We start from the raw sequence: 27,438 nt of genomic DNA, 5'->3' as shown, positions 1-27,438 counted from the left end.
TGCCAATGGCGAGTTTAACATGGTCGTTAAATCTTAGGAATTCGTTGAAGTTGATTCCTAGATATTTGATCGATTTCGACCCTCTTTTTCAAGTTGAGATTTGGTGCTAACTCAGCCCTGAATTTATCCCAGTCAGTGTGGGCGAAAGACCTAATTGTGGTCATTACTCTCTTTTTCATAGAAAGAGGTGAGGACAGTTTAAGATTGACCGCGAAATGGTCGGACATGCCTGGTGAGGTCTCACATGATATTACCTGAAAGCTTTGCTTCATTTCCATAGACAGAAGAAAGTAGTCTAATATAGATTGACTACTGGGCCTTGACGGAGAATTCGGCAAGACCATCACGAGATTGGTAGGCGAGAAAGGGTCGTGGATCCATTTGAGCAGGGTTTGCCCATTACAGTTAATGCCCGTGTCGCCCCAGTGAGTGTACCTAGAGTTGAAGTCGCCTCCAAAGACATGGTAATTAGATTTCAATTGGAGATCGCTCAAGACTTTTAAGTCATGGCCCAGTTCCTCATTTCTAGATTGGCACCTAATATAAACGGAGACAATGAGAATCCGTTTATTGCCAGCCGTTTTAATGGAAGCCGCGGCAGCGGAACAGGTTAGCAGGTTGTCTATGGCGACTTCCTCGAATTCATAATCTTTTTTGATTAATAGGGCAGAGCCGGTGTTGTTATCGTCCCGGATGGTATTATATCCGGTGAAGTTCACGTTATGCCTGCTTTTAAGATGGGTCTCCGAAACGCAATAAATGTCTGCTTTCAAAGAGTCGATCAACACCTGGGCAGTGGCACGTTTGGTGTGAGATACAAGGGACGCGGAGTTAAAAGTAACGATACTTAACTCCATAAATTAAGAATAAGTTTAATGGCAGCGAATTGCCGTTGTTCATTCGTGCTGGCTGAGGTGAGGGCTCCAACCAATTCAGGGAATGCAGCCGGCTGGTTTGGGAGAGACTTTGTTGGAGGGGAAGGTGCAGGGGCCACCCGGGGCAGTGATTGTTTCATGGCTTGGGCGTAAGATATGCTTGGTTTGGCCAAACTTTGCGACAGTTGTGCTACTGCCTGTTTGGTCTGCTGTGCTTCTTTAGATTTGCGGACTTTGGCAGCTTCTTTTCGGGCCAGCATATCTTTATATGCTGGGCAACCGCGGAAGCTGGCGGGATGTCCGAGTTTGCCGCAGTTGCAGCATTACGGCACCTCCGTTGAGGGGCGTGGGCAGTCGCCACGGGAGTGTTTTGTGGTGCACTTAACGCACCGATGTACAGTTGTACAATTTTGAGCAACGTGCCCAAAATTTTGACAATTGAAACATTGAATTTGTCCCAATGGTCTTATTTTTTCAAAGGTAACCTTCTGATGTAGAATGTATTTCACCTTGAAGGCGTCGTTGAGCTCTTGAGAGGGCTCGAAGGTCACTATAAAAAGCCCCCATTGAGACTTCATTGGGAGAGAAGGATTCCCCTTATGTCGAGCTTTGTCCTGATTTGTCAGGAAGTTGGCTCCGCCAGAATTTCTACAGCATCGGTTTCCCGATGTCCAGCGTATCAAGCCGCCGTTGTTTCGACCTGCCTTTTGGTCGTTTATCATCGACTTCGATGTTTAGACCAATCTTGCTAAGTGAATTCTCGTTAGCACGAATTGCGTGACCATACTATCGAAGACGCCTCTCTCGCAACTTTCCTACGATCGGTGCAACCCCATAACATTCGCGGATATCCTCATTTCGGATGTGATCAAAACGTGCCACGCCACTAGTCCAACGCACCATCTTCATCTCCATTACCGCAAGACGCCGTTCATTGTCTTTTATAGTCGGCCAACACTCAGAACCAGAGAGAGACAGGACGGACAACATCGCGGTAAATTTTAGATTTAAGACGTTCGTTGATACGTCGATCACAAAGAACACCAGTTGTGGAACGCCACCTCATCCAGGTTGCGTTAATGCGTGAAGCAATTTCATAACGCAGTTTTCCATTGGCTGATAGCGTTGACCCGAGGTATTTAAATCTCTCAGTTCTGGGCAGAGTACTGCCGCTGCCAGTGATTGTGCCTGTTTCATGGGGATCGGTCGTCAAAAATTTATTTTTATTCAAATTCAATCTGAGATCGTGTTGCATGAGGCGATCATTCCATTTTTGGACAAGTTCCTCGAGATCATTTTTGCTATCAGATGCTAGGAAAACATCATCTGCATAAAGCAGTGTACAGGGCGCTGGACGATGAATATCCCGTGTGACGGTGTCCATAACAAGAACAAAGAGGAGTGATGAGAGGGCGCTTTCTTGATGAACACCAACAGAGACACGAAGCGGTTTCGCCATACTTCGAACTTTACTTTTCGGATCGTGGTAGAGCAATTGAACCCAGCGCTCGAGTTCTTCTGGCACTAAGTGTTGTCGTAAAGCATACCAGATGAGTTCATGTGGCACACGGTCAAACGCTTTCTCTAGATCCAGAAAGGCAATGTAAAGAGGGCGATGCTTCTCACGGTGTTTTTCCATGAGTAACCGCGTAGCATTTATCGGGGAGTAGTTAACTTGAGAAAAGGCTTTTTCCATCCAGCCAATCGATTGAGAAAACTTGGGGGCCAGGTTTTTAATGATCTCGGGGAGAAGACGGTAGTCAATGTTGTATCGGTGAAAGTAATCATCTCCTTCACTGATTAGTCAGTAAGAGGAAGGTTGAGGTGGAAAGACATCTGTATTTGTAGTAACCAGACTTTGTCGGGAGCATTTTTGTCAACTGTGGTTTCGAAGGAAGAGTTGAATTTATAAATGTAAGTGGCTAGCTCTTCATTGGAGTGAATACGCGATTTGTTCAGAGGAGGACGCAGCGTTCGGGATAAGTCGCGTTGAAAATTGTCGCAGTCTGCATTTGTGCGGACGAGAGACTGAGTGCATGGTGGTCGGAGAGAGCTGCCAGTGAGAAAAAGCTAGTAACACATGCTGAGAGATTGGATGAGATTATAAAGCCGTCTAGGAAGGGGACCATGGTGGAAAGGTTGGTTCCCCCGCTTTAATGATGTCCGCGCTAAGGAATGCGCCTAACGGAACCGATCGTTATTAACTGAGTCGCCCCTGGTTCCATGCCTGGCCTCAAGGTCACTATCGAAGAGGAAAACGGGCAGAATGGGAGTGAGGTGTCGACCTGTACCGCTGGTACCGCCCAGGAAGTAGAGAGACCCGATTAGGACTCGGAGGACGCCGCCGCCCCTGACAGGTAGTCTGACCACTGCTAACAGGCAAGTGCATCCGATGGGATGGTATTTGCTCTTAGTCCCAATTGTGCCTCTTCCCGCATCATTGCGGAATGTGATGTAACCGAGAACGTTCAGCTTAACATTGGAGCCTTCCTCACGTCTGGTTTCGTTTAGGAGAGTGTGATTGGGTTCAGTCTTCTCGAGGAACTTATGAAGAGCGAATTAGTGTTGAGTATGAGCACCTTAATTTTGGCTGTCTAGCAATTTGAAGAGGAATTGTAAGTACGCTTCGGGTCTATCTTGAGGAGGCAGACAGAGGTAGTTGTGATAAAAGAAGCCCCTGTGAATGGAAGAGTGTTGGGGCGATGAAGATTTGAGGGTTTAGGATCTTACTTGTCTCCTGGTAACTACGGCGAAAGAAGGGGTCAGTGATGGAGGGGTGGTGCAGTTGGAATAAGGCAGAAAGCCAGGATGAGGGTCGCGAATAACGGGGAGTTTTTTGAAGGGGGGTGGGGAATTAATCAACACTTCTTGCACTCAAATTGCTGGTTATAGTCCAAGTTTGAGGGAAATTGAACGTTCTTTTACTAAGGCATCCCATATTTCATTTGCCTCTATACCACAATGTTCCACAGTAGTCCCAGCGTATTGTATCTAGAAATAGGGTTTAAACGAACGATTCCTACATTCTTGGACGATTTTTGAGATTATGATGCGCCTGCGCTTCAACCGATCGTCAATCATCCAGGTTGTTGTCCTTAGAACCGCTTACACTCTAGTCTGATCGACTTACATATAGTCCTAAAAGGAAACCTCATTCTTTGTTTCTATTCGGAAGGTAGACTCCTGTTCCAGCAGCCTGTTCTGTTTATGAACCATCATCGTAGAATGTTTGACATTTACATTTGGTGAAGTATAGCGCGTCAGCCATTGCTGCGGTTCGTTGAAATGCCCTTCAGTCTCTCGCTCTTATCACAGCAGTCATGGCCTTAGGTGTTTGTGACATCAAAACGACGCACCACAGCGCTAATTGGACTCCTCGGAGCAGCCACTGATAGGCACCTCCTGCCACTTCCGCCTTCCGGTCATATGACGCACAGGTGCCGGGCCTGTGTGCCGAACAAGTTCTTCGTTTTTAATAATGTGAGACCATCATACTCCGATAATCCCACACACACAGGTGTTAAAGTATGCTTGGAGCTTTCGACTGACAATGGGGGTCACTTTCCATCTTCTTTTTATTCAGCCTTTGTCCCGTTCACAAGCGGGGTCGGCTCGTCGTGATCGGCTTCGCGATTTGATTCGATCAAATGCCTGATCTGGATGCAATCTCGAGGCTTTTAAATCCCCATCCAGCGTATCAAGCCACCGTTCTTTCGGCCGGCCTTTTGGTCATTTACCATCAACTTCGATGTTCAGACCAATCTTGGCAAGTGAATTCTCGTTAGCACGAATTGCGTGACCATACCATCGAAGACGCCTCTCTCGCAACCCCATAACGATCGCGGATATCCTCATTTCGGATGTGATCAAAATGTGACACGCCACCCGCGCATTTTTGGACAAGTTACTCGAGATCATTTTTGTTATTAGGCGCTATTAAAACATCATCTGCATAAAGCAGTGTGTAGGGCGCTGGACGTTGGATATCCCGTGTGACGGTGTCCATAACAAGAACAAAGAGAAGTGGTGAGAGGCCGCTTCCTCGATGAACACCCACAGAGACACGAAGCGGTTTTGATACCCCGCCAGGGAGCGTTGTCTCTTGGAGGCTTTCGCGCAAATAAATATCATATTGGTTAATGACGGTCACATTAATACTTACCTGACTTTTGTTAGTCCTTCACTGACGATCCAGTAAACAGTACATCCATAGTAATCACCAGGCAATAGTCTTTAACCTGAAAAGCAAGCCAAGCGGTTGGAAATCTGCTCCTCCAAGAATAAGGAGAACGTCAGTTTGGTCTGCGAAATCAAGCTAATATTCACAGGTGTGTGCTGGACCAGGACCCTATATCAGGTATATCCTCGGAAAGAGCCCTCCATATCATAATGTGTATCGCGAAGGCATGCGACTAATCGATGTCAAGACGTTATATTTTCGCCAGTAGAAGGCGCAACTGCTGGTGGAATAGTGAATTGTCTGATTTTCGGTCGTGTCATCGGGCAAGACGAGCGGCTCAGAGAACAATGGGCAGGATTGACCAGAAAGTGAAGCAGCGAAATTACAAGGCAGCTCGAAGAAACCTAAAGCTGGCTATACAGAGAAGCAAGAGGAACTGCTTGAAGAAACTCTGCGCAAAGGTGGATATAAACCCATGGGGAAGCGCCTACAGGGTTGTGATGGGGAGATTTAGAGATCAGGCAGCTCCGCAAATTACATGTACCTATCTCCTACTGAAAATGGTTCAGAGTTTCTTCTCTCAGGAAACCGTAGAAGCGGTTACAATCTATAGACATCTTTAGATGTGGCTGTAATACCTCCGGTAACGACAAACGAAGTATTGGAGATTTGCGGTCGGTTGGAAAACACCAAAGCACCATACGCCATACCAAAATAGTCCTTAAGTCCTTAAGTTGGCTGTTAAGTCGAGGCCAGACATTTTCGTAGAGTTGTTTGAAGCATGCTTCGCGGATGGGATCTTTCCCGAGACATGGAAAAGACAAAGGCTAGTGTTGTTGCCTAAATCTGGTTAGCCTCCTAGTAAACCATCTTCCTACAGACCTATATATCTGTTGGACACTATTGGGAAAATGTTGGAGCAAATAATCTACAACTGATTGCTTCCGGCTGTAGATAGTCTGAGAGGCTTATCAGACCGACAATTCGGCTTCCGCACGGCCAGATCAACCGTCACCGCCATCAAACTAGTTACTGGCTTAGCTGAAAAATAATGCACGGGAGGAGTGGCACTAGCAAATGCGTTCAACTCGGCCAGTTCGAACCTTATAAGGTCATTGATGGCGATTGGTGTACCCAGTTACTTAGCTGCGCTAATCGACATCCACAAGAAGACTCTAGTACGACCCAGACAATGGAACCAAAGAATACATTGTCTCCATGGGTGTTACACAGGGTTCTGTTCTCGAACTTTACTTTTCGGATCGTGGGAGAGCAGTTGAATACAGCGCACGAGTTCTTCTGGAACTAAGTGTTGTCATAACGCATGCCAGATGAGTTCGTGTCGCACACGGTCAAACCCTTTTTCTAGGTCCAGAAATGCAATGTAAAGAGGGCGATGCTTCTCACAGTGTTTCTCCATGCGCAGCGTGTATGGCGTCAGAAGTTCCATAGTTCTTGACAAATCCGGCTTGATTCACGGTTATTTCAACGATTTCGCGAATACAGTTGTCAAGAATGCGTTCAAAAATCTTCATGGACGGTAATTTGAACATTCTGCTGGACTCCCTTCCTTTTTCCATATTGGAACAGTGGTACGTTCTTGCCAGTCAAATGGTGTTTTTCCTTCCTGAATAACCCGATTAAAGAATTCACTGAGCCACAGCGTTGGGTCCCAGCTTTTCGCTTTCCAGAGGTCAGATGCGATGTCGTCAGGTCTTGTGGCTTTCCCTGATTTCATTCGTTTTATTGCTTCCTCGACTTCAGTTGCACTGACAGGTGGAACTGGTCCAAATATCAGCAAATTCTTCAGTTGAAATCTGCTCGAAGTATTCTCGCCACCTAGCCGTTGCGGCTCGACGGTTGGTAAGCAAAGTACCGTTCTTGTCATTAACGCAACAGAAGTGCTCGATATCCTGTGTGCGTTCATTACGGCTTTTAACAAGTCGATACAAATCTCTCTCGCCATCCCGAGTTTCCAGTTTATCGTAAAGATTTTTGTAATAGTCCGCTCGGGTGACAGCGACCACTTTCTTTGCTTCCCGGTTTGCATTCTTATAAATTTGCCAATTAGGAGGCGTTTTATCGTCGAGAAATTTGTGGTAGAGGCGTTTCTTTTCACGGACCTTGATTTCAACATCATCATTCCAAAGTCAAGTATTTCGATTGATGTACCGCTTACCCGGCTTGGTGACCCCAAGGGGGTGGATCGCGTCTTTCATTTGGTCGACACGTTCTTGCACGCTTCTGTGCTAGCCAGGCTCGGGAATGTGGGGGGATGGAGTTTCTTTGAGCGCTTTGATTCCTCACCTGCCATTGATTCAAAATTAACGTGTCTATACCGATGCGTGGTTCCGCATCGGATTTAAAAATAGACAACAACCGAAGGAATTCGCGATGGCCTAATGAAAAAAAAAAAACAGAACGCGAGCTAACACAGGAAACCGGACCGCGCGCGTGGAGCCGTAAGTCTCCGGGCCCGAGAGCCGCGATCGAGAGGGAAGATCCACGACGGGTCACAATCTTTTGCCTCAGATATTTATTGATGCGCGGCCCCTGAGGTTTCCACTCATCCTTTACATCCTCAGGCCAATATTTCAGAGGATGTGCCTATAAAGGTAAATAAAACCCTTTTAGATTTCGCGGTTGCTTATATGCTAAGTGCTGGGATTTTCTCAAGATCGGGCTGCGAAAACGACACTTTTGGTTTGCATTGTGATATCACCGGAATAATTGTAACACCAGAATATCGACCGATCACCTGAATAAAACGGTATTCACACCAACTTTACGTGGATCCGAAATGAATTTTCGAGCAAGAACAATATCCAAAATAGAAACACCGGGGGGACTACGGGGATAGTTGTTTCCTTTGGATTTTAGATACACTTGATACACACGAGTTCACAGGATTTGTAATAATCACGATTGGAGTTATTGGACAATTGTCCGCAATGGCAGAAGTCAAATCGCGAACGATACCAGCATTGGTATTGAAGCAATCACTTCGAGTCCCTCCAGGTTCACGTCGCTCGCTGGGATAACAACTCCATCGGCGCCTTTAAAACCATCCGCAACTTCCTCTTCTCCAACGTATCCTTTTACCCTCCTGCCTCTGCATCCGTCGGAAAAGATCCGCTTCACCAGCTGCTCCCCGCGGAAATTTTTCGAATCTCACTTCTCGCCTTCACAGCTGTCTCCCCTGCCAAATAAAAATTTCCCTCTTGAGCTCGGGAGTTGTAACCCCTTTCTTATGTCTCTCTTACTTGGAGGATGTGCCTCTGAACCTCTGCTTTCAGAATAGCAAGTTTATCCTGAGAACAGTCCTCTAAGGTCGCATCATGCAAGGGGTTCAGTCGTCGTAAAATGACGTGATAAGGGGAAGTCCCTATCTAGACGTATTTCGCTGAACAAAAGGCACAGTTGATGGATGACAGCTTGTTATCCCAATTTCTTTGATCAGAACCGATATGAACGCGTATAGCAGCCAACAGTGAGCGATTAACTCTCTCCAAGGCGTTTGCCTGCGGGGAGTATAAAGCAGTGTAAATGTGTTGAATGCCATACTGGTTCAAAAGATCGTTGAAAGCCACGGATTTGAACTGTACCCCATTATCAGACGTGATTGACTCAGGTATTCCAAACACATGAAAGATTCTCTTCTACAAGCATTCAGTCAGTACGTTCGCGGTAAACCGTTTAATCGGCTCCACAAATGAAAACTTCGAGAGAGAATCGAGAACGACTATTGGTTGTATATTTCCGACGCGAGATCTAGGGTATTAAATCGATATACAAGCGTTGAAACACTTGATTGGAGATGAGCCCCTTTCCCATTAGAGTCTAGAGCGTTTGGTTGGGAACTTTTGACGTCTTGCACGTTTCACAATTGAGGATATAGTCCTTGACGTGGGAAACCATTTTAAGCCAATAAAACCACAACCGCAGTCTACTCAAGGTTTTACCAACCCCCCATATGCACGGATGAGCACCTCAGTCGTCAGCTCCTCCGGAATCGAAAGCTTCCAAGCCTGTTGTTCCTGCAGCTCATCTCCCGAAGCATGATTGGTTCGCTTGTAAACCAATCCATCGCACACCTGCAGATCAGGGAGTTTGTTGGTATTCTCCCTAATACGTTGCAAATAGTCCGAAGACCGAAAATGTAGTGAATCAACATCCACGTCTGCGTTGTTCCCACTTCTCTCCAAACCCTTCACCTCCGCTGGTGAACACATTCGAAATAAAGAATCCGGAACCAGATGTTATGATCCCTTCCTGAGTTTGATGATGAACGAGAATCCTAGAAGCTTCAATGCCCATCTGGCCAGTCTGCCCTTAAGGTCGGACTGGTGCATCAGCCATTTGAGCGAAGCGTGGTTCCTTACTACTTCGAATGTTGTGCCTTCAATACACGCTCGGAATTTGCGCACTGCCTCCACCGCTGCCAAACATTCCTGTTCAGTGACAGTGTATTTCCGCTGAGGCTGAGTAAGCTTCTTCGACATATACGCTATAGGAACTTCATCTCACTCCTCTGTCTTCTGCTTCAGCGCCGCTCCTATGTCATGTTGACTTGCGTCACAATGTATGGCGAAACGCTTGAAGAAGTCGAGGCTATGCAGGACTAGAGCCGAAGAGAGACTCGTTTTCAGAACGTGGAAGGCCGAGATGGCTTCCTCAGACCAGCAAAACTGACGCTTCTTCTGGAGCATGTCTGCCAACGGTGCAGTCAGCCAAGCGTAATTTGGCACAAATCGCTGATACCACCCACACATCACAAGAAACTGCCGTAGTTGTGTGACGGCTTTCGGCCGCGGAAAATCTTTGATGGCGTTCACTTTGTCGGGATCGGTACAAATCGTCCCGTTATCGATAATGTGCCCCAAGTATCGAACGTCCTTCATGACAAACTTCTCTCATACAGAGAGCCACTTCGCTTAAGAGCAACAGGGGCTGGTCGAAGGTCTCTGTAATCAGCAACAAGTCATCCAGATATACAAACACTTGATGACGTAAGTGGGCAGGGATGACTTTGTCCATCAGTCGCTGCATGGTTTGACGTGCATTGCAGAGCCCAAACGACATGGTCACGAACTGATAGAGCGGCCGCCCTGGAACAGTGAAGGCAGTTTCGTCCTTGGACGTCTCATCCAGAGGAATTTGCTAGAACGCATCTTCAGATCGAGACTCGTAACCTTCGGGAGATGACTGAAAATCCCCTCGATGTGAGGTAAAGGATAAGCGTTCTTGTGTGCATCAAGGTAAAGTCGCCCTTTTCCAGGCTTCACCACAAGGGTGACTGGCGAAGAGCAGGCATTTTGCGATTCTTCAATGACTCCCAAAGCCAGCATCCGATCAATCTCTTCATAGAGGAGCTTTTCGAAGAGACTGCGAAGTATCTCTGTTTAATCGCTTTATTATTCCCGACATTAATGGCGTGTGTCGTCAGACTTGTACGTCCTAAGGCCTCCGACTGGAAAGACGGAAAACTGCCAATGACAGCCTCCAGTCTTGTTCGCTGATGTGTCGTCAACTGGTGTTGATTGACGTTCTCGACCTTTTCGATGAAACATATGGAAGGTGCAAATAGGTCCTTTGCGCACTAAATCAGGTCCAAGATAAAGATTTTGAGTTAACGACGGGATAAGGAGGTACTACATCGATTCCGTCCGATCACGAAACGTGATGTCAGCCGGCACTCTGCCTACTGTTGAGTGGCTAGTCCCGTCGATTGTCCTGAGATCGATACGTAGTCTCTCCCACTTGTACCGACAAGACTGTGGCATCCGCATACGCATCCGTTCTCTGGCCGCTTGGTATTGTTGCAGTCGTACGTGCAACAGCCTCAGAACCGAAAACATCGGTTTTCTCGAAATAATTGGTGGTGGGGTCAAATCCGGGTAAGTCATATCTAAGTTGTCAGACCGTTTCAACACGGTAATTTTCGGAGTTACTGTGGAAGACGTTGTCGGAACTCCTGCGCAGTCGCGTGCATCCAATGGAGGAACGCCCTGGTGACTGGGGCTAGGCTCTGGAACTCGACATTTTGGACATACGGGCTTACGTGTATTCGAGCGTTCGCAACCGGAATAAAAGACTTTGGGATCCTACAAACAGTCTTCAAACGAATGTCCAATTTGTCGACAATTCCAGCAGACCAAGTCTAAATCACAATCTTGAATTTCAGGCTGAGGACTTCCTGAGATGTTCTTTATGTCAACATCGTCTTCAGATTCAGCAGAATCCACCCAACCCACGGGATCTCTCCTCGCAGACTCATGCCACCGTCAGTCGTCACGGCGTACTGGCAGGTCAAGCCATCCCAACCTCAAAAATTGTTTCACGTGTGTGTCGAAAAACTTCCACACACGGTATTTGTTCAGGAAGAAACAACAATCGCGTTGCTCCCCGTCACAGGGTATTAAATAAAAAAAAACAAAATGGGATCGCAAGAATTCAATTTTCCTAGCCCCACGTTGGGCGCCATTTGTAATAAACTTAGGGGAAGTAGGATGATCGTCTGATCCTCCTACTTCCCCTAAGTTCATTACAAAACTTGGTTTTGTTGATGTTCCTTCAATCCCACTCTACTTGCCTCTCTTTCCAAAGCCATTTGCACAAAGTCCATGACCCGAAGAGGGAGCAGACCAATGTCATCAGCGTGGTTGAGGTATTTGAGGAAAGATGTCATCTTCCATTGAATTCCTCCAGGTTCCCCCGACAAGCCAGGGCTCCTCGGAGCGGCCACTGATACCTACCTACCTACCTCCATATTTTTGGATCCAGTGCGGAACCCTGTGAAACACTGGCAGAGACAATGTACTTCTAGGTTTCAACGTCGATGTCATACCAGAACTTCCGTTCTTGCAAGTAGCTGTCGACAATAGTAGCGAAACAGAATTGTCATCAGGAGGTTCCTTATGAGGCTCGAATTAGCCAAATTGAATGCATGCTTCACGTTCAGGGTTCCTACCACGCAATATTTGCTGCTATCCTTTACCTTATTTGCATTTTCGGCTAAGCATGCAACCAATTTGATGGCATCGATGGTTGATCTGGCCTTACCAACCGCCGATCGGAAAGGCCTCCTTGTCTCTCCGCAAGTCTATTATAGATTACCCGCTCTAATATTTTATGGGTCTATAGGACGAAGATGGCTCACCTGGAGATTTGCCAGCCTTAGACAGCAATACAAGATTCTGCTGCGTTCATGCTGGAAGAAATATCCCCCGAACATATACGTTTTGAATAACTCGAACTGCGCACATGTCATGGCGAACTTAAGGGCCCCTTTTGATGTTCCGTCGCGCGTGTATTCTGCTGTCTCCAATAGCTCGTCTATAGTTACTGTGAAAAATGCCGTCACATTCAGACATCTCCAAAAAGTGTCAGTGCTTCTCACTTGCTGAAGGAAAACCCCTGAATGTTTTTCAACAAGAGGGTAGGACACGTGATTTATTGTGATGACCGGCTTCTGAATCGTCCCAGCACGATTTTATAGGCACTCCCCACGGATTTAAATCCGTCTGACTCCGCTGTATGGCTAGTTTGAGGTTTCTGCGCGTTTCCCTATGTACATGCTCTTTTTGCATCTAATCGATCCTACCTGCCGTCCTTTATGCCGTTCGTCTGGCTCACTGATAAGCTGATTGAAGTTCATTCCACCAGTAGCTCGGTCTTCTACTGGGCAATGTGAACTTCCTAGACATGGATACTTCACATAGTGATGTATTGTGCCACACAGAGAGCTCTTTCCGTGGGGCCGCCAGCCTTAGCATCGAATGCTTTTATGGATTAGCTTGATATCCTTTTCGGCTGGAGTTCAAAGGAAATTTCCTGATCATCGTTGTAGGTGCAGTAAAATTTCAAGTGCAAACCTAACGGATCAATGACGCTCAGGAAAATTTTGAGGAAGTGATCATCCCCGTGACACCGTGAAGACGAGGCAGATTCTGCCTGAGATGGAGCGATGGCGTAGATCAGGACACCAGACAGCTTTTAGGGATATCGAATTGGTGAACCTCGGCGCAAAACCGGGATGTCTGGAGTTCCTTATTAAGGCAGACCTAGACCGGATACCGGTTGTTGCGCCGTTGATGGTGATCATCATCATCCCCCTGAAAATGACAGTTTTATACAATCAATACCCGGAAGCGGAATTTCGGAGCAGGACAAGGCAGTCCAGTGGGGCTATGAAGGTATGGACCCTCTACGAAGCCTTGGTTCACCAAAAGCTATCTGAACAAAGGGGTCCTAATCACGGTCTGCGCGAGTCAACAAGCAAGGGAATGGTTGCGGACCATGCTACCGGTTTCCATATCGTCGAACAATGCCATTCTGCGGGTTGACGATGCCAGGAAGGTTATCAAGATCAACAATGTAGCGGACTGAATATGGGACGTGATTGCCTTTAATAAGGGGCGGAGCAAAAAAGTACTTAGCAAAGCTTAAAACGCGGAGTTTATGAGCAAGGAACGGAATGCCATTGTTTCCATTGGTGACTAGTGGATGGAAGGGCAACCAACTCTCTCAACACCAACAACCAGGCTTGGGTTGAAACAAGCAGAGTAGAAACTAAGTAAGACAAGGACCTTCTAATTATAATTATATTGAGCTACTGCATTGGAATATTGTATATAAATATCTGTAAATTTTCACCTAAGATAATATGAACACTGGAATTTCAAACATTGTATGCATATCCCTAATTTGAAACATGATTTCATTGTTCAGCACCCGAATCTAATCCTCCGCAATATTTTTAAGTTGGTTAGCCAACTTCGACTCCGACTCCTTCCTCATACTTTCTAACTGATCATCGATTCTCTTTATTTCTTGCAACAGTTCATCCAAATCGCGGAATTTATTACTTCTTTCTGATAGCATCACTTGCTGTCGGAGACGAGAGTCCTCTTCCTGCGGTCGGAAACTAACTTTCGGGGGTGTTTCATCAATCGCCGTTTCATATTCCATGGTTGATCCACTTCCCAGCAACTCTTCAATAACTGCAGATTCTGCTTTTTGCAGCATATCAGCTAAATGAATCGAAGAAATATCTATTTTCTGGGACGCATTGTATCTATCTTGGCGCTTCTGATGTTGGATACCTGCTTCGAAGACATCATAAGAACCAGTTTGCGGTGGCGCAGGTTCCGCTTTATTTGATGTTTTTGTAGAATTGGGATCTCTATTCCGAAGGCTCATTTCGAATTCAGCGTACGAATCCAAGCTTTGGACCTTCTCTTTTGCTGAGGTGTTAAGGTTGATACGGGTGGATTCAAGAACAGAAGAGTATTCGCGATTAGATACTTCGTTGGGGTCGATTTTCGAGCAAATGTCCATATAGGCGTCCTGTAAGTCATCTATAGCTCTGGCAACATCGGCACTGTATATCCCGTGACTAGGAGGGCGGAAGAATAGGATTAGACAAAAACAATAATTTTACGTTTAGGCTGAAGGCCGAATTGGTCTGTCGATCAATATAAGATTAGGAAAAAGCAGCCAGAATAGTAGAGGGAAGCACCTCCTTTGCACATATTTCAAATCTGTGTTCCCCATGAATACTCATAGCTGAAAACTTTTTCCTAACCTGCTACCTTTATTCAACTTGCCGGTCTTTGGTGCCTTCCAATATTTTCAACGCCCAGTGAGCTTGAGTGGTTCCCAATAATTCATGTTTCTTCGAATAGAAGGACCACAGAACCGCTATCAAATGATCGAGAAGTACATGAAACGCGGGACACTCCATTTGGGCGTTGGTCAGGTTATTGGGCGAAAGCGATAAGTCCTGGCCCAGAGCGTCTTTTAGAAGGAATACGTAGGGGACAGGTTCGAATTCTTCTAAGAGTTCGGCGCTGTTTTCAGGTGACCCAGTTAACTCTCCCGATTTATCATGCATTTCCGATGGCGGTTCCGGGATTGGTGGCGCTTCCTCTTCTTCGGGTTCGGCTGGTACTTCTGGGGTTTCATCTGCCATTATATTTTAGTTTTATCGGATATATCTCTTCAGAGGCTTCACAATTTTTCTATTTTGGAGGAATGTTTTTTTATTTCATTTTCCTTCTGTCGTGGAAAGTTTCAAAATGTTAGTATACATACGGTGACAGGGTCGAAATTCTTCATAAACAATAAATATTAGAACACGTCTACAAATTTGTAGCAGACATTCACTAATGACAGTGAGGGGAACTTCTACGCTTACTGAAATTTTCAAAATCAGCGAAAAATTAATCCCAGAAACCTCCCATTGAAATTGGGTCTCATTATAATCCTGTTTGAAATAATGGCCCCGATTGCGTTGTAAATTCGTGTTATAAAAAAAATAGAGAGAATGACTAACGATCTCGTCCAAGGCAGAGGTAACCCGTCAGACGCTGCTTCACCTCTGCCCTGGGAGCAGCGTGATCAAAAGTGGAAACATGGCAACAGATGGAGATGGCTCCGTTTTATAACAAACACGACAAGGGTGCGTATGATATCCATCTTAAAACCGCCAGTACTTTAATCCTAAGCCAGGCTAAAGGCATAGGTGAGGCAGCGTTTCAGCCTAAATCGGCTTTGAGCATTTGATAGGTGGGAGCAGTTTTTGAGAGGGAACAAGAAACATCTCTCTGAGATCATTATAGAATAAAAAGATAAGAGTGCTTTGAAGGGGGATGTTCCCCAGGTGTTAGAAAAGCAGTTCGGTAGGCCACAGACATTATTTATTTAATGACAATAGACAGAAACTAAACTGCTAGTACCTAATGTCCTCAGAGGGAAGAGCGAGTAAGTGACCTAACTCACGCTTAAAACTAAGGAAGGAGACAGAGCCAAACGACCCAAACTGTAGGGTGTTGTAGGACTGGCATAGTCGCGGGATCGGGGAATGAAAGTAGAGGTCAAGCTCCGCGAAGGGGACTTCAAAAATGTCTGCACTTTTTTTTTCGGGAGTAAGGTAGGTGAATGCGTTTACGCACAGAGTGTTGGACTCCCGCAATAGCACCCTGTCGGACTACCAACTAACCACCTCCCTGCCATCAAAAAACTAGCCTGGAACGGTTTGACACATTACGGCGGACTGGTCCTCCCGCTCTCCCGGCTTTGGGAGCCTTCAAATCAGGGAATTCCTTTCATCAATGGGAGGGGAGGAGAGGAAGGGAGTTGTCAGTTCAGGGAACCCGTTACCGTCCGAACCCTCCGCCAGTCGAGTTCAATCTTCTTCGCAATAAGAAGAGCCCGAACATAATGCCCAATACGATTCAAACTGCCAGCGCTCTTCAGCATCTCCCTGACTATGTTGTCTGGAGAGAGCTCCACTGTGTCTGCATAAAGCTGCTGACTAAAACCGTTCCACCACCCGCAAAAGAAAAAGGTGTGTTCAGCGTCGTCCGCCACTTCATTGCAGAACGCACTTTCCCAATTCTGTGCAGATAAGACTGAAAACCTCCATGCCCACTTAGAAGTTGGATAAGGAAGTAATCAATCTCACCGTGCGTTCGGTTCAACCACGGGTCTAATTTGTTAATGAGCCGCGCAGTCCATCTGCCCCTCGGCTCATTTTGCCAAGGGTGCGTTGACGTTCTTCACGGGCAAACACCTCTCTTAAGTTCTCGCCCTTACGGCGCTTTGCGCTCCTTGGCAAGGAGGGCAACGGGGATCGCTCCCTCAATCACCATCACAGCCGGTTCGGGGACGCCACTCGCAAAGCCTCTGCACTTGTCAAAGGCATCAGCCCATACCTCCGCACCACAGAGCAGAACCGACTGCGTTGCTCCCATAAGCAGACGTCTCCTAGTTGATATAAGGCCCCCGACATTCGCCATTAGCCGACTCAAGGCCGCGACTCCAGCTGCAGCCCTATCCGCTGCTGCTTTGATTTGCTCGAAGAAGCTCAACTTCGAGTTGAGCATTAAACCAAGGTGTTTAACCGCTGGTTTTAACTCTATAGTCAACTCGCCGATCGATATGGGATGCAGGGTCGAGATTCTCCTTCTGGTCAAGATGACTATTTCGGTTTTTTCCAGCGCAAGGCTGAAACCGTGAACACTCATCCATCCGCTTACCCTTCGGATCAATATGCCAAGTCTGCTTTGCACCTGTTCAAGAGTGCGTCCGGCAACTAGTACCGCAACGTCGTCTGCATAACCGACCAGGCGCAACTCTTCGGGCATATCGAGTCTCAGCAGACTATCATAAGAAGCGTTCCAGAGGTCCGGCCCTAGGATGGATCGCTGTGCTACTCCCGACGTGATTTCCATCCTCCTTTGGCCCTCTAGCGTCTCATAGAGCAGGGAGCGGTCTTTCAGATAATCCCTGAATATCCGCAAGAGATAACTTGGCACGTGAAATGAGTTTTCTAGTGTGCCTAGCATATCTGTCCATCTTACGCAATTGAAGGCATTTCTGACATCAAGCGTTATGAGGAGCCCTATCCGTCGAGAGGCTGTGTGTCTCGGCTCGATGAAGCGCATCTACGACCTCCATAATAGCATCCACTGTGGATCTCCCTGTTCTGAACCCGAATTACCTTGGGGATAAGTCCCCGACAGCGCGGATCGCTTCAGCAATTCTACTCCTGATGAACTTCTCGAGCACTTTTCCGACCGTGTCAAGCATACACAGCGGTCGGTATGCAGACGGGAGCACCGGGTCTAATTTACCCTTACTGATCAACGCGAGTCTGGCCACTTTCCAGCGAGAAGGAAAAATGCCCTCCTTCAAGCAAGCGTTGAACGCTTCAAGCAACAATTCTGGCCGTTGGCGGAACACCAGTTTATAAACTTCCGCCGGGATGCCATCAGGGCCTGGCGCCTTCTTGTTTTTCACTATGAGAATTGCTTCTTCGAGCTCTCTCTCTCATTGTGAAAACCCGTACTGGGAGTCTGGGGAACAATGCCCACATAATGCGGTCCATCTGGTCGGTACTTAGTATGCAGGGCTTCCGCAGAGCCTCGATTTTCCGGGTGACAAGCTTATAGCCAAGTCCCCACGGGTCCTCATTCACCGCGTTAACAAGGTTCTGCCAGCCGCCAACTTTGCTTTTATTTATAGCACTGCAGGGTCTTCTTTTTGCTGATTTATACTGTGCCTTTATGGTACATGCCTCCCCGTTGGCATGCAAACGTTGTACCAAACGGCGGAGCTTATGACTCCCTCCTTAAGTCGGCAATTTCTGCCGTCCACCAGTGCATAGAAGGATTGTCGCGCCTAGGACCCCTCCGGGGCATGGAAGCCTCATACACGGTTGTTATCAGGTTCATTATTGAATTTATGACGGTGTCCAAGTTCCAAGAGCTTCGACGAACTTCCCGATGTCCCCCCTCGCGACATTCCACAGGCAGGGGGTGCGTCACGTTGGTGCTCGCCGGCAAGTAGCGTTAACCACTTCGAACTCGATGTACTAGTGATCACTTGCTAAGAAGTCTTCTAGGACGCGCCACTCGTCCACCGATGATGAAAAAGATTCCGATGCAAAAGTGACGTCAGGAATCCTTCCTTCACAACCTGGGCGCCGAAACGTTGGCGTGGATCCGGTGCTTAAAATTACGAGCCCGGTTCTCGCCGTAATTTCCAGAATCCGTTTCCCTCTGGAGTCTGACTGAGGCATGTCGCATTCAAGAGCCCTCGCATTAAAATCACCTCCCACCACGTTATCCCTAAAGATCGGACACCGTCCCGAGCTCGCAGTATGTGCAACGCTCACACCAGACACGCCACGATCTCTGCAGAGAACGCAACTCTCGTTTTCATTGCCGCAAAGGGACTTCCACCACGACGAGCTTTTGGCCTCGAGCATTTACAGAGGTGCTACCTACCCGGGCATTGGTTACCTCTGGAAGTTCACGCTTTATCGCCTCCTCTACTTCGACCTTTTCTGTGAGGCACTCCAGATCCCGGTTTTCTAGAGAGCACATGGGCCAGAGATTTGGAGCAGTCTGCATCTAGGCCGAGGGAGAAAACACAGAAGAGAACTAAGAGCAGAGAAGGTCGCAGGATTGTTGTGGGGAGTTAGCAAAACTGATGGAAGAAGGGAGAGATTGGGTAGGGTAATGGGAAAAGTGAGTGCGGAATCAAAACAGTTTCAAGTTAGCGCGGACAAGGGCGTGTTTCGACGTTCAACAAGTACTTTTTATACGCTTTTTAATCATGGATTGCTCTCCACTGTGAATTCGGAATTTAATATGACATCGTCTCGCTTTCAGAGATGGCATGGTCTTGCTCAGCTAGCGCGGATAAATTGAAGACCTCCAGCTTGGTCCTTGCCAGGGGTGCCGCAAAGCGCATTGGAGCGCCAATTCTTGCTCAAGTCATTCATCAGAGTGTTCCCTAAGCTGCCTAATACTGGTCATGAATGTTGGTGTGTTATGCATTTCCAGCGTATTGCTAAGGATAAAGAAAGCACTCACCTCTTCGATTGGTGTTTCTGCTTCACCTGATCTGCTAGTGGGCCTTGGCATCGCAATCGAGAAGAAGTGGTAGCGCCTTCCTATCGCAGAATTGGAATTCACGTGTCGTTTTCTGGGAAGTATCCTCATGCCACAACTGCCTCTCAAGTCCTTCTCCAGGCTTTCAGTGAGAATTGGACAACCATAGGGTAGTAAGCGAAGACGGCTTTACGGTTTCTTGCCAAGGCCTCACATCTGCCCTGGGAGTAACATGACCGAAGCTGTTCGCAGATGTTTTGGTCAACCCTTAGCCAGACTTGAAATCCTTGAAAACCATGAAGTCTCCAATCAAAAACTCTACAAAACATTCTAAACTTCGTTTGATAATGATGCAAGCTGTTAATTTTTCACAACCGGAATCCCAAGTTGCCTGCATGCTTCCTCCTTGTAGACACCGAATCTCTCTCTGATACACTTAGGGTTCTTGAGTCAGCACTATTCCAATGTTATCTCTTTGAATTTGCTCTTGCAATTACTGCGGATGGAGCTTTTGCATGGTGAAGGTTTACCTAGACAATCTTGTGCTCGTCATTGGTTCCATTAGTGTTTAGATCTCTTTTCCAATATCGGAGTACCATCTTCCGATATGACACTTACTTACGTTTTGCTGTCCAATTTGAGCCCTAGAAGGTTTAAGTCGTCCAGTTTCTCTTCTGTGGGGATCAATTCCCTGCTCGGTCGTGCACTGGTATGCTGCCAAATATATAATTGATGAGGCAGTTACGGCGTTCAATTGTCTCTAAAAGTCGGTCATCTACCTTGATCGTGACGAATTTCTCTTTACCTGCCTCCTTGCTTGTAAATACTCTCCATAATCGCGTATTTAGATCTGTGTTTTGAGTGGCGAGGAGAAGCAGAAGCTTCCTCGTTGCAATCGCTGTGGTTTTGGGAAGGTAGACTGTCATCATGTGTGACCCTTGCATATCATCCCCAGCACATGTCGACAGTTCTGTCCTCTTCCAGCCTGGCAATTTAGGGATTATAATCCTAAACCAGTCTACCGTGTCCTCTATCGCGCAGTCTACCAGTAGAAGGCCTGGTCAAAACTGTATGCGGGTGAACACGAGCTTCTTACTACATTCCCGTCCATGATGACGGGATGTTCCTCACAAGTATTTAACCCGGATATACTTTTGGCAGTATGGCCAGTTGAATGCTCTTCACCGCATTAGCATAGCTAACGGTGGGCCTCTTGGCTCCACCTTGAAACCTAACCTAGCCCAGATTTCCCCCTCTTGGACTCACGTTTGGGTTTGTTCGGAGAATTCCTCTCTTGTGGGCTGATATCCCTTGCTCTCCGCTTTCTTAACCCCGGTGTTGTAGGCTTTGATCTCTCCTGAGCTTTCTTGAGGACCTCTTCTGGTTTCAACCCTTCTTTTGGATAGTGCAGATACCAGTCAGTTATCCCGTTTTCCGGCCATCACCACCCACTTACGAGAGAGACGGTAGACGAGCCACATACACGCCAGATAGAGAAATAGGTGGGTTCCCAAAGAGCTATATTCCGCATCAGTCTATTCTGCAGTCCACGAATTGCCCTCTTGGATGCGTTGGCCAATCTGCTGCCATTTTCATTCAAAGTGAAAAAGATTACCCTTGATAGGATTAATAGAAAGTCGCTCTCGCAGTGGTGTTGGTTTCTGCAGCAAAAGCATTCTCAAGTAGACAGAATGGCAAATGCAATTTCGGATTCTTTTTAGCTCCCAATCATAAGAAGAAGAAAATACTGTCCTCCATCTCAAGAAATTTCAATTACTTTTTTAACTGTGAATTGTATCTAGTTTTAACTGAAATATAATTTTTTCTAGCTAGAAAATGGCACCAATTCCATTCAACAATGAGCCGCCAATAGACGATGAAACAGAAGCCAGAGAACTTGCAAAACTTCTAGAAGCCGCCGAAGAAATTGAAAATCACAACGCACCACAGAAACCCACACCTAAACTCCGCGACGACCCATCGTTCGGGCTAGACCTGACAAATGTATCTGCATCTTTCTCTAACAATATTGCAGCTGGCAGCAAATCCATGATTCCAAACGAAGAACTGGATTCGTCAGATGAGGAAGGGATTCAAAATTTTCTTGATAGAAAATACAACGAATACGGGCGTGAAATAAACAACAAACTAAAACAAGACCAAGCCGAGAAACACGAAGCAAGCATAACTAAGTATGTAACGAAAAGCTTCAGTGCAGCCCTGCAAAAGAGCGCTGTACAAGGTCAGACCAAAGAAAATCGCCTTTCGCAGAATTTTAACGAAAAGCCTGCTGTGAAACCTGTTGTTACCCCGTTGCCCATAAGAGAAACCCCGTCGACACCGCATATATCGGATCCGATATTTGGGTTGCGAATTGTCCGGCCTTTGGTGTCTGGTGCTGCCTTAAAAGAGCGAATGGAGGGACGAACTCCAATCAACATGGCAATGATTGAACGCCACTTAGAACACGGTGATTTGTCTAAAGATTGGGTGATAGCCGGGGTGGTGGTTAGTAAAAGCCCCGTGAAAAAGACCAAAAAGGGGGATGGGTTTTCTATATGGAAAATTTCAGACTTGAAAGGAGACATCAAAACGATATCACTTTTCCTTTTTCGGGGCGCCCATAAAGATCTATGGAAAACACCTGAAGGTACCGTTGTCGCAATTTTGAATCCCGGCGCTTTCGATAAACGCAAGGAAAGCAACGATGTAGCCTGTTTGACAATTGATACCGCTCAGAAGGTAATGGTGCTTGGTCAGTCAAAGGATCTGGGAACTTGCAGATCGAGAAAGAAAAATGGCGAGCCATGTACAGCGATTGTAAATGTGACTGACTGCGAATATTGTATCTACCACGTGAAGCAAGAATTCAACAACATGTCGAAACGATCAGAACTGCAATCGTCAACAGCAGGTCGCGGGCTTCATGATCTTCGAAATAAAGTGTTGGGAAAGTCTGAAGTTTTCTATGCTGGACGATCATTTACGGCGATTCCTGCTAAGAAAAGTGCAAAACAAACTGCTAGGGATGAGCATCGCTTGATGACACTGTCGGAGTACTATCAGTCGCCGAACGGAAATAATGGAGTTGTAAGTAGTATATGATATTATATAATTGATGATATGACGGTCTCGGTTTCGCGTCCGGGGTTCAAATCGTGCCGATGATGTGATTGTCTGAAGGGGTATAGTACCCCCTTTAAAAAAAACTCATAACTAAATTCCGTAATTTTCCAACGATATCTTTCCGATTTCGACTTTCGTTTATCTCCCTTCTTGTGCTGTAAATTTTGGAGCAACACCAATTAATCCTTGAAGGTGCCAACAGAACTGGTTCTCACATCAAGTCTTGCTTGTCTCCTATTACTTGAAGGGTGCAATTTTTCCTTACTGTTCTCGGACAACGATTTTACCGCAACCATAAAACTCCTTCTGAATGTAGTTCCAATCTCAGGAAGGAGCATGTACTTCCGTCTTCGTCTCTTCGGCCTTTTCGCAAAGTCATACATTTGACATGATCTCACGCAATCTGATCCTAAGCATCTAGTCCAATAAAACCGCCGTTTGCCCTTCGTTATTGTTTCGATGACATCCAAATTCTCACTGCTTACTTCTTCATGTTGCTCCAAAATAGTGCCCCGTGTTGTTACTCGTATTATTACATCGCCTCCTGAAAGAAATATTGTACTCCTTTTGCTGGTTATAGTGTCCCTGCTCCCTTCTTAGCTTGTTCGTCCGCTGCCTCATTGTCTTCAAACCCAACATAGTTTGGAACCCAGAGTATCCAGACCTTGTTAGACGAGTCGAGCGTATTCAGTCTTTCAAAGCATTCCCTTACCAATTTAGAGCTCACCTGGTTAGATCTAAGTGCCTTGATCGCTGCTTGGCTGCCGGTGAGAATAGCAATGTTCCGCCCCCTGTAGTTCCCTTGGAGATTAAAGGAGGCAGATCTGTCTGTGGCGTATATTTCCGCCTGAAATATGCTAGTGTACCTACCCATTGGCTTCAAGCACATTTTCCTTGTAGCAATGACACCGGCACCCGCTCTCTCTGCTGTGAGGGATCCGTCGGTGTACCAAGTAATCAGTTGCTGGTTTAAGCCGTATGTCCCAGCCACGCTCTCCCAGTTTGCCTTGTTACTCCAACGTGTTTCAAACTTCTTATCAAAGTGAAACCTCGTTGTCATGCTATCCCTTGGTATCAGTAATTTGGCATACCGCCTAGAAAGAATATCAATCTTCCTTCGATTTAGGCAACTCCCCGCCTCACTGATACTCGCGGCCGTCCTGAATATTGCCCCCTTGCCTGCAGCTGTATGTGCAAATAGCAGGGGTATAGTCCCAGAAGTACCTCCAGAGATGCCGTTGGGCATGTCCCCATTGCCCTACTGATACACACGTAAGCCAGTCTTTGGAGTTTATGTAACTCCCTGGCTTGTGTGCTGGGTTCAGCTCTTTCTGCCCAGATTACCGCCCCACAGTTAATCATTGACCTTACTATTGCAGTGTATATCCAAAGCAATATCTACAAGTCAGCAGAGCCCTCGAAGTTTTCCGACAAGTGTTTCCGAAATGTGTCTTCCAGAGTAATTTTTGGTATAGCCTAATTCCCAAATATTTGACCTCTGTTTCTCGTTTCACCTCCATGTCATGTAACCTTATGGCTCTCAGGAGCTTACGTCTCCTAGTGAATGGTGGTTTTGGCTGGGTTGATCCGCAGTCCCACCTTCCTGCACCAGACACTAACAACCCTTAGTCCAGTTTGGATTCTATCACATAGGGTATCCTCATATTTACCCCTACAAATTAAAACAATGTCGTCTGCGTAACCCTGGACCTGTATTCCAGTATTTGTTAGCACGTCCAGGAGTTCGTCCACTACCATATTCCACTGCCCACCTTAGCCTAGCTTCTGAGCATACCTCTTTTGCTAGTTCCCAATTCTCCTTTCATCCCCTTTTATTGATTGTTAGGGTGTCAGGCAGAGCGTCGCCGTGGGATAGGACCCCGGAAAATGAGTTCTGAGAAGCAGGTGTACTCTATCCTCCTCATTCTCGATAAAAGTCCCTTCTTCCTTCTTCAAACGGACAGAGGATATTGCCGCGTCTTTGGCTACAGCCTTGTAAAGCCTGGTTGCTTCTATGATCTGTTCGATCTCTTCACAGAATTTCTTGAAGCTAATCCGTTTTACTTCCCTGATGGCGTTGCTATACGTAGTCAATTCATTTTGTACCTCTGCTACTCCCCGGTTGAAGCGTTTTCGCACCTCTGTTCCCATTGTGACCAAGTTCCTGTTCACCATGATACATCCCTTGATGACTTAACTGTCTTAGCCGGACAACTGGCCTCATATGCGTCAATGACGACTATATTGAGGTTTTCCACCACTGTCTCTAGTTCCAGTTCGCTCCTGATGTCACCGCCCCCTTGAAGGTGGGCAATGTTGTTGCCTAAGTGCATTGCATAGGATTCCCAATCTGTTCTCCTGGGATTCCTTATTATTCTTTTTATTTCGGAGCTACCCTCAATGTCGAATCTGATTATTCTGTGATCAGACATAGAGGACTCATCCGACATCCTCCAATTCCTGACCAGCCCGTTCATTAGAGTATTTCGTAGAGTTGCCAAGTACCTCCTGTCTAGTGCTGGTCACAAATGTTGGAGTGTTCCCTAAGTTATATATTTCCAACTTATTGCTAAGAATAAATTCAAGAAAGTACTCACCTCTTAGATTGTGTCGCTGCCTCCCCAGACTATTCCAGTGTTTTCCTTGGAACTTACCCTTGCAATTAACGCAGATGCAGCTTTTGCATGGTATAGGTTTGTCTAGGCTATCTTAGTGCTGGCCATTGGCTCCGTTGTTGTTTGGAGCTCTTCTCCACTGTCAGAGTATCGCCCTCCTCCGACATGGCGCTTTCCTGCGCGTCACTGTCCACCCTGAGCCCTAAAAGTCCTAGGTCTAGGACGTCCAGCTCCTGCTCTTCACTGGGCAGCAGGTCTACTTTCCTGGTTGATCCAGTCCTTTCCGCCTCTATGGCTTTCGAGACTTCTTCGAAGTGCCTTTCCTCGACTTTTCCCTATGCAGGTGCACAGGTGTGTTGCCAATCGACTCCGACGTTTGATTGCCTCCACGGATCGGGTAGATACTCCGATCGTGAGGAGTTTTCCCTTGCCCTCCACCTTGCTTTTGAAGACTCTCCATTATCGCGTATGGAAATCTTCATTCTGAGCAATTAAGAGGTCGATGAGATCTTCCGTCTCTATTGTCGCGACTTTTGGGAGAAAAACTGTCACCATGTGTGCTCCTGGTATATCATCCGCAACACATGTTGACAGTTCTGCACTTTCCCAGCCTGGCAATTTAGGAACTATGGTCCTAAGCCAAACTGCAGTGTCTTCCGTCGCGTAGTGCACCACTATATGACCTGGTCGAAAGCGTATCCCGATGAACACAAGTTTCGCAGTCCATCCCTTGCACATCTGCCTGACGACAAGGGCTTCAATGATTTCCTGCTTCTCACGAGTGAGTATTTGCTCGGGAAACATTTTTGGCAGTAGGGCCAGCTGAATGCCCTTGACCGCACTAGCATAGCTAATGGCGGCTTCCTGATCCCTACCTTTACCCCTGACTTGCCCGATTTTCTTCTGTCTTAGGTTCAGGTTTGAATTTTTGGGAGCGCTCCCTTCATGCGGGCTAATCTCTGCTGCTCCCCGTTTTCTTGACTCCGATAAAGATAGCTTAGGCCTATCCTGAGCCTTCTTAAGGGCCTCTTCTGTATGAGGGTTCGGACGTCCGCCGTGCCATAGCCCCCCGCAACACGATAAGGTCTAACTTACCCACTGATGCGACCAGGTATCAGGGAGGCTCTGTTCGAATACAGTCAGTTACCGCCGACTGCAAACTATCCAATGGGCACGGTTTGTATGACACCCTGGATTGGGGGAGGTGTTTTCGACTCCCCAGTCTAGATCCGTAGCGTTTTTTTAATAGCGTTGTCTTAATATTATAGGCACTCTTGGGGGCGTATTTGGGGTAGTATTTTGATTTAAAATATTAATACTACTTACTGAGTCCTTTTTGGGCTCTGGCTTTTTCATTGAAGACGGTGGTAAAAACTTATCGGCTCATCGATGGCAGTGCTGGGAATTTCGGATCTTCCTGTTCTTCTTCGGACTGACTTTCCGATATATCTGTTGACATCTCTTCTTCGGACGAGGATGCACTGGGTTCGGTGGGTGGTGATTCCGGCCTCATCCTTTTGTTAAGCGCCGAATTTTCCTGTTTAGTATCCAGCGGCTTTTGGAGTCCCTGTATTAACTCCGACAAGTTTTCATTGAGTTTCCGCTGTTCGCGCAGGTCATCTTGCGTTGCCGATAGTTGCTTGGTGATCTCATCCAAGCTTTTCTCTAGGCAGGCTATTATTCCATCTTTGTCGCAGTTTTGGTTCGTGGGCTTCGGGTTTACCTGGGCCCAGTTTTCCATTTTGTCGGGTTTGGTCACTCTTTTAGCACTGTCTTTTTTTTTTTTTTTTGAGGAGGTGGAAATCTTCAAAAGACACGCCAGCGTGTGGGATTCTTACCCACTAAAACCACCCCCGACTTTCTCCAAGCCCCGTGGAACCACCACTAAGCTTGGTCCCCTTTCTTCTCTACGCGGCGTACGTAACCGCGCTTTTCTGGTCTCCTCTGCCTTTCGCAGTTTGCTCTGGATAGATACGACCATGGAGTTGATCGCATCCTAGTCTTCCTGACATGTTAGCATTCTTCGCACCAGATTCTCTGGTACGAGCACCTCTCCTAGAGTCTCCTCTAGGTTCTTCCTTTCTTCCACAAACCTTGAACAGTGGAAGAATACATGCTCTGGGTCCTCTGGAACTCCATCGCAGTTTGGACAGTCGGGTGAGGTATCTAGTTTAAACCTGAACAGGTACTGGCGATATCCTCCATGCCCCGTGAGAAACTGAGTAAGATTATAGTTAATT

General features: G+C 46.7%; 2 protein-coding genes across 2 annotated transcripts in view; one reads left to right on the top strand and one right to left on the bottom strand.

Moving 5' to 3' along the window:
• Window positions 1-27,438, top strand: part of LOC119646914 (protein MCM10 homolog) — a 37,481-nt gene that overhangs the window by 5,714 nt on the left and 4,329 nt on the right. Inside the window, exon 2 of the mRNA XM_038047960.1 lies at window positions 21,287-22,547. Coding sequence (XP_037903888.1) covers window positions 21,294-22,547 — 1,254 coding nt within the window. The 5' untranslated portion in view covers window positions 21,287-21,293. The remainder of the gene's footprint in view (window positions 1-21,286; window positions 22,548-27,438) is intronic.
• Window positions 13,676-15,246, bottom strand: LOC119647628. Its single transcript, XM_038049075.1, has 3 exons — window positions 15,151-15,246; window positions 14,664-15,077; window positions 13,676-14,452 (listed from the first exon to the last, which is right to left on the bottom strand). The coding sequence occupies exons 2-3, from the start codon at window positions 15,026-15,028 to the stop codon at window positions 13,795-13,797; spliced, it is 1,023 nt and encodes a 340-aa protein (XP_037905003.1). The 5' UTR covers window positions 15,029-15,077; window positions 15,151-15,246; the 3' UTR covers window positions 13,676-13,794.

Source organism: Hermetia illucens, chromosome 1, assembly GCF_905115235.1.
Source record: "Hermetia illucens chromosome 1, iHerIll2.2.curated.20191125, whole genome shotgun sequence".
In the NCBI taxonomy this organism is placed as follows: Eukaryota; Metazoa; Arthropoda; class Insecta; order Diptera; family Stratiomyidae; genus Hermetia; species Hermetia illucens.
This window is presented reverse-complemented; position numbering and strand designations above follow the sequence as displayed.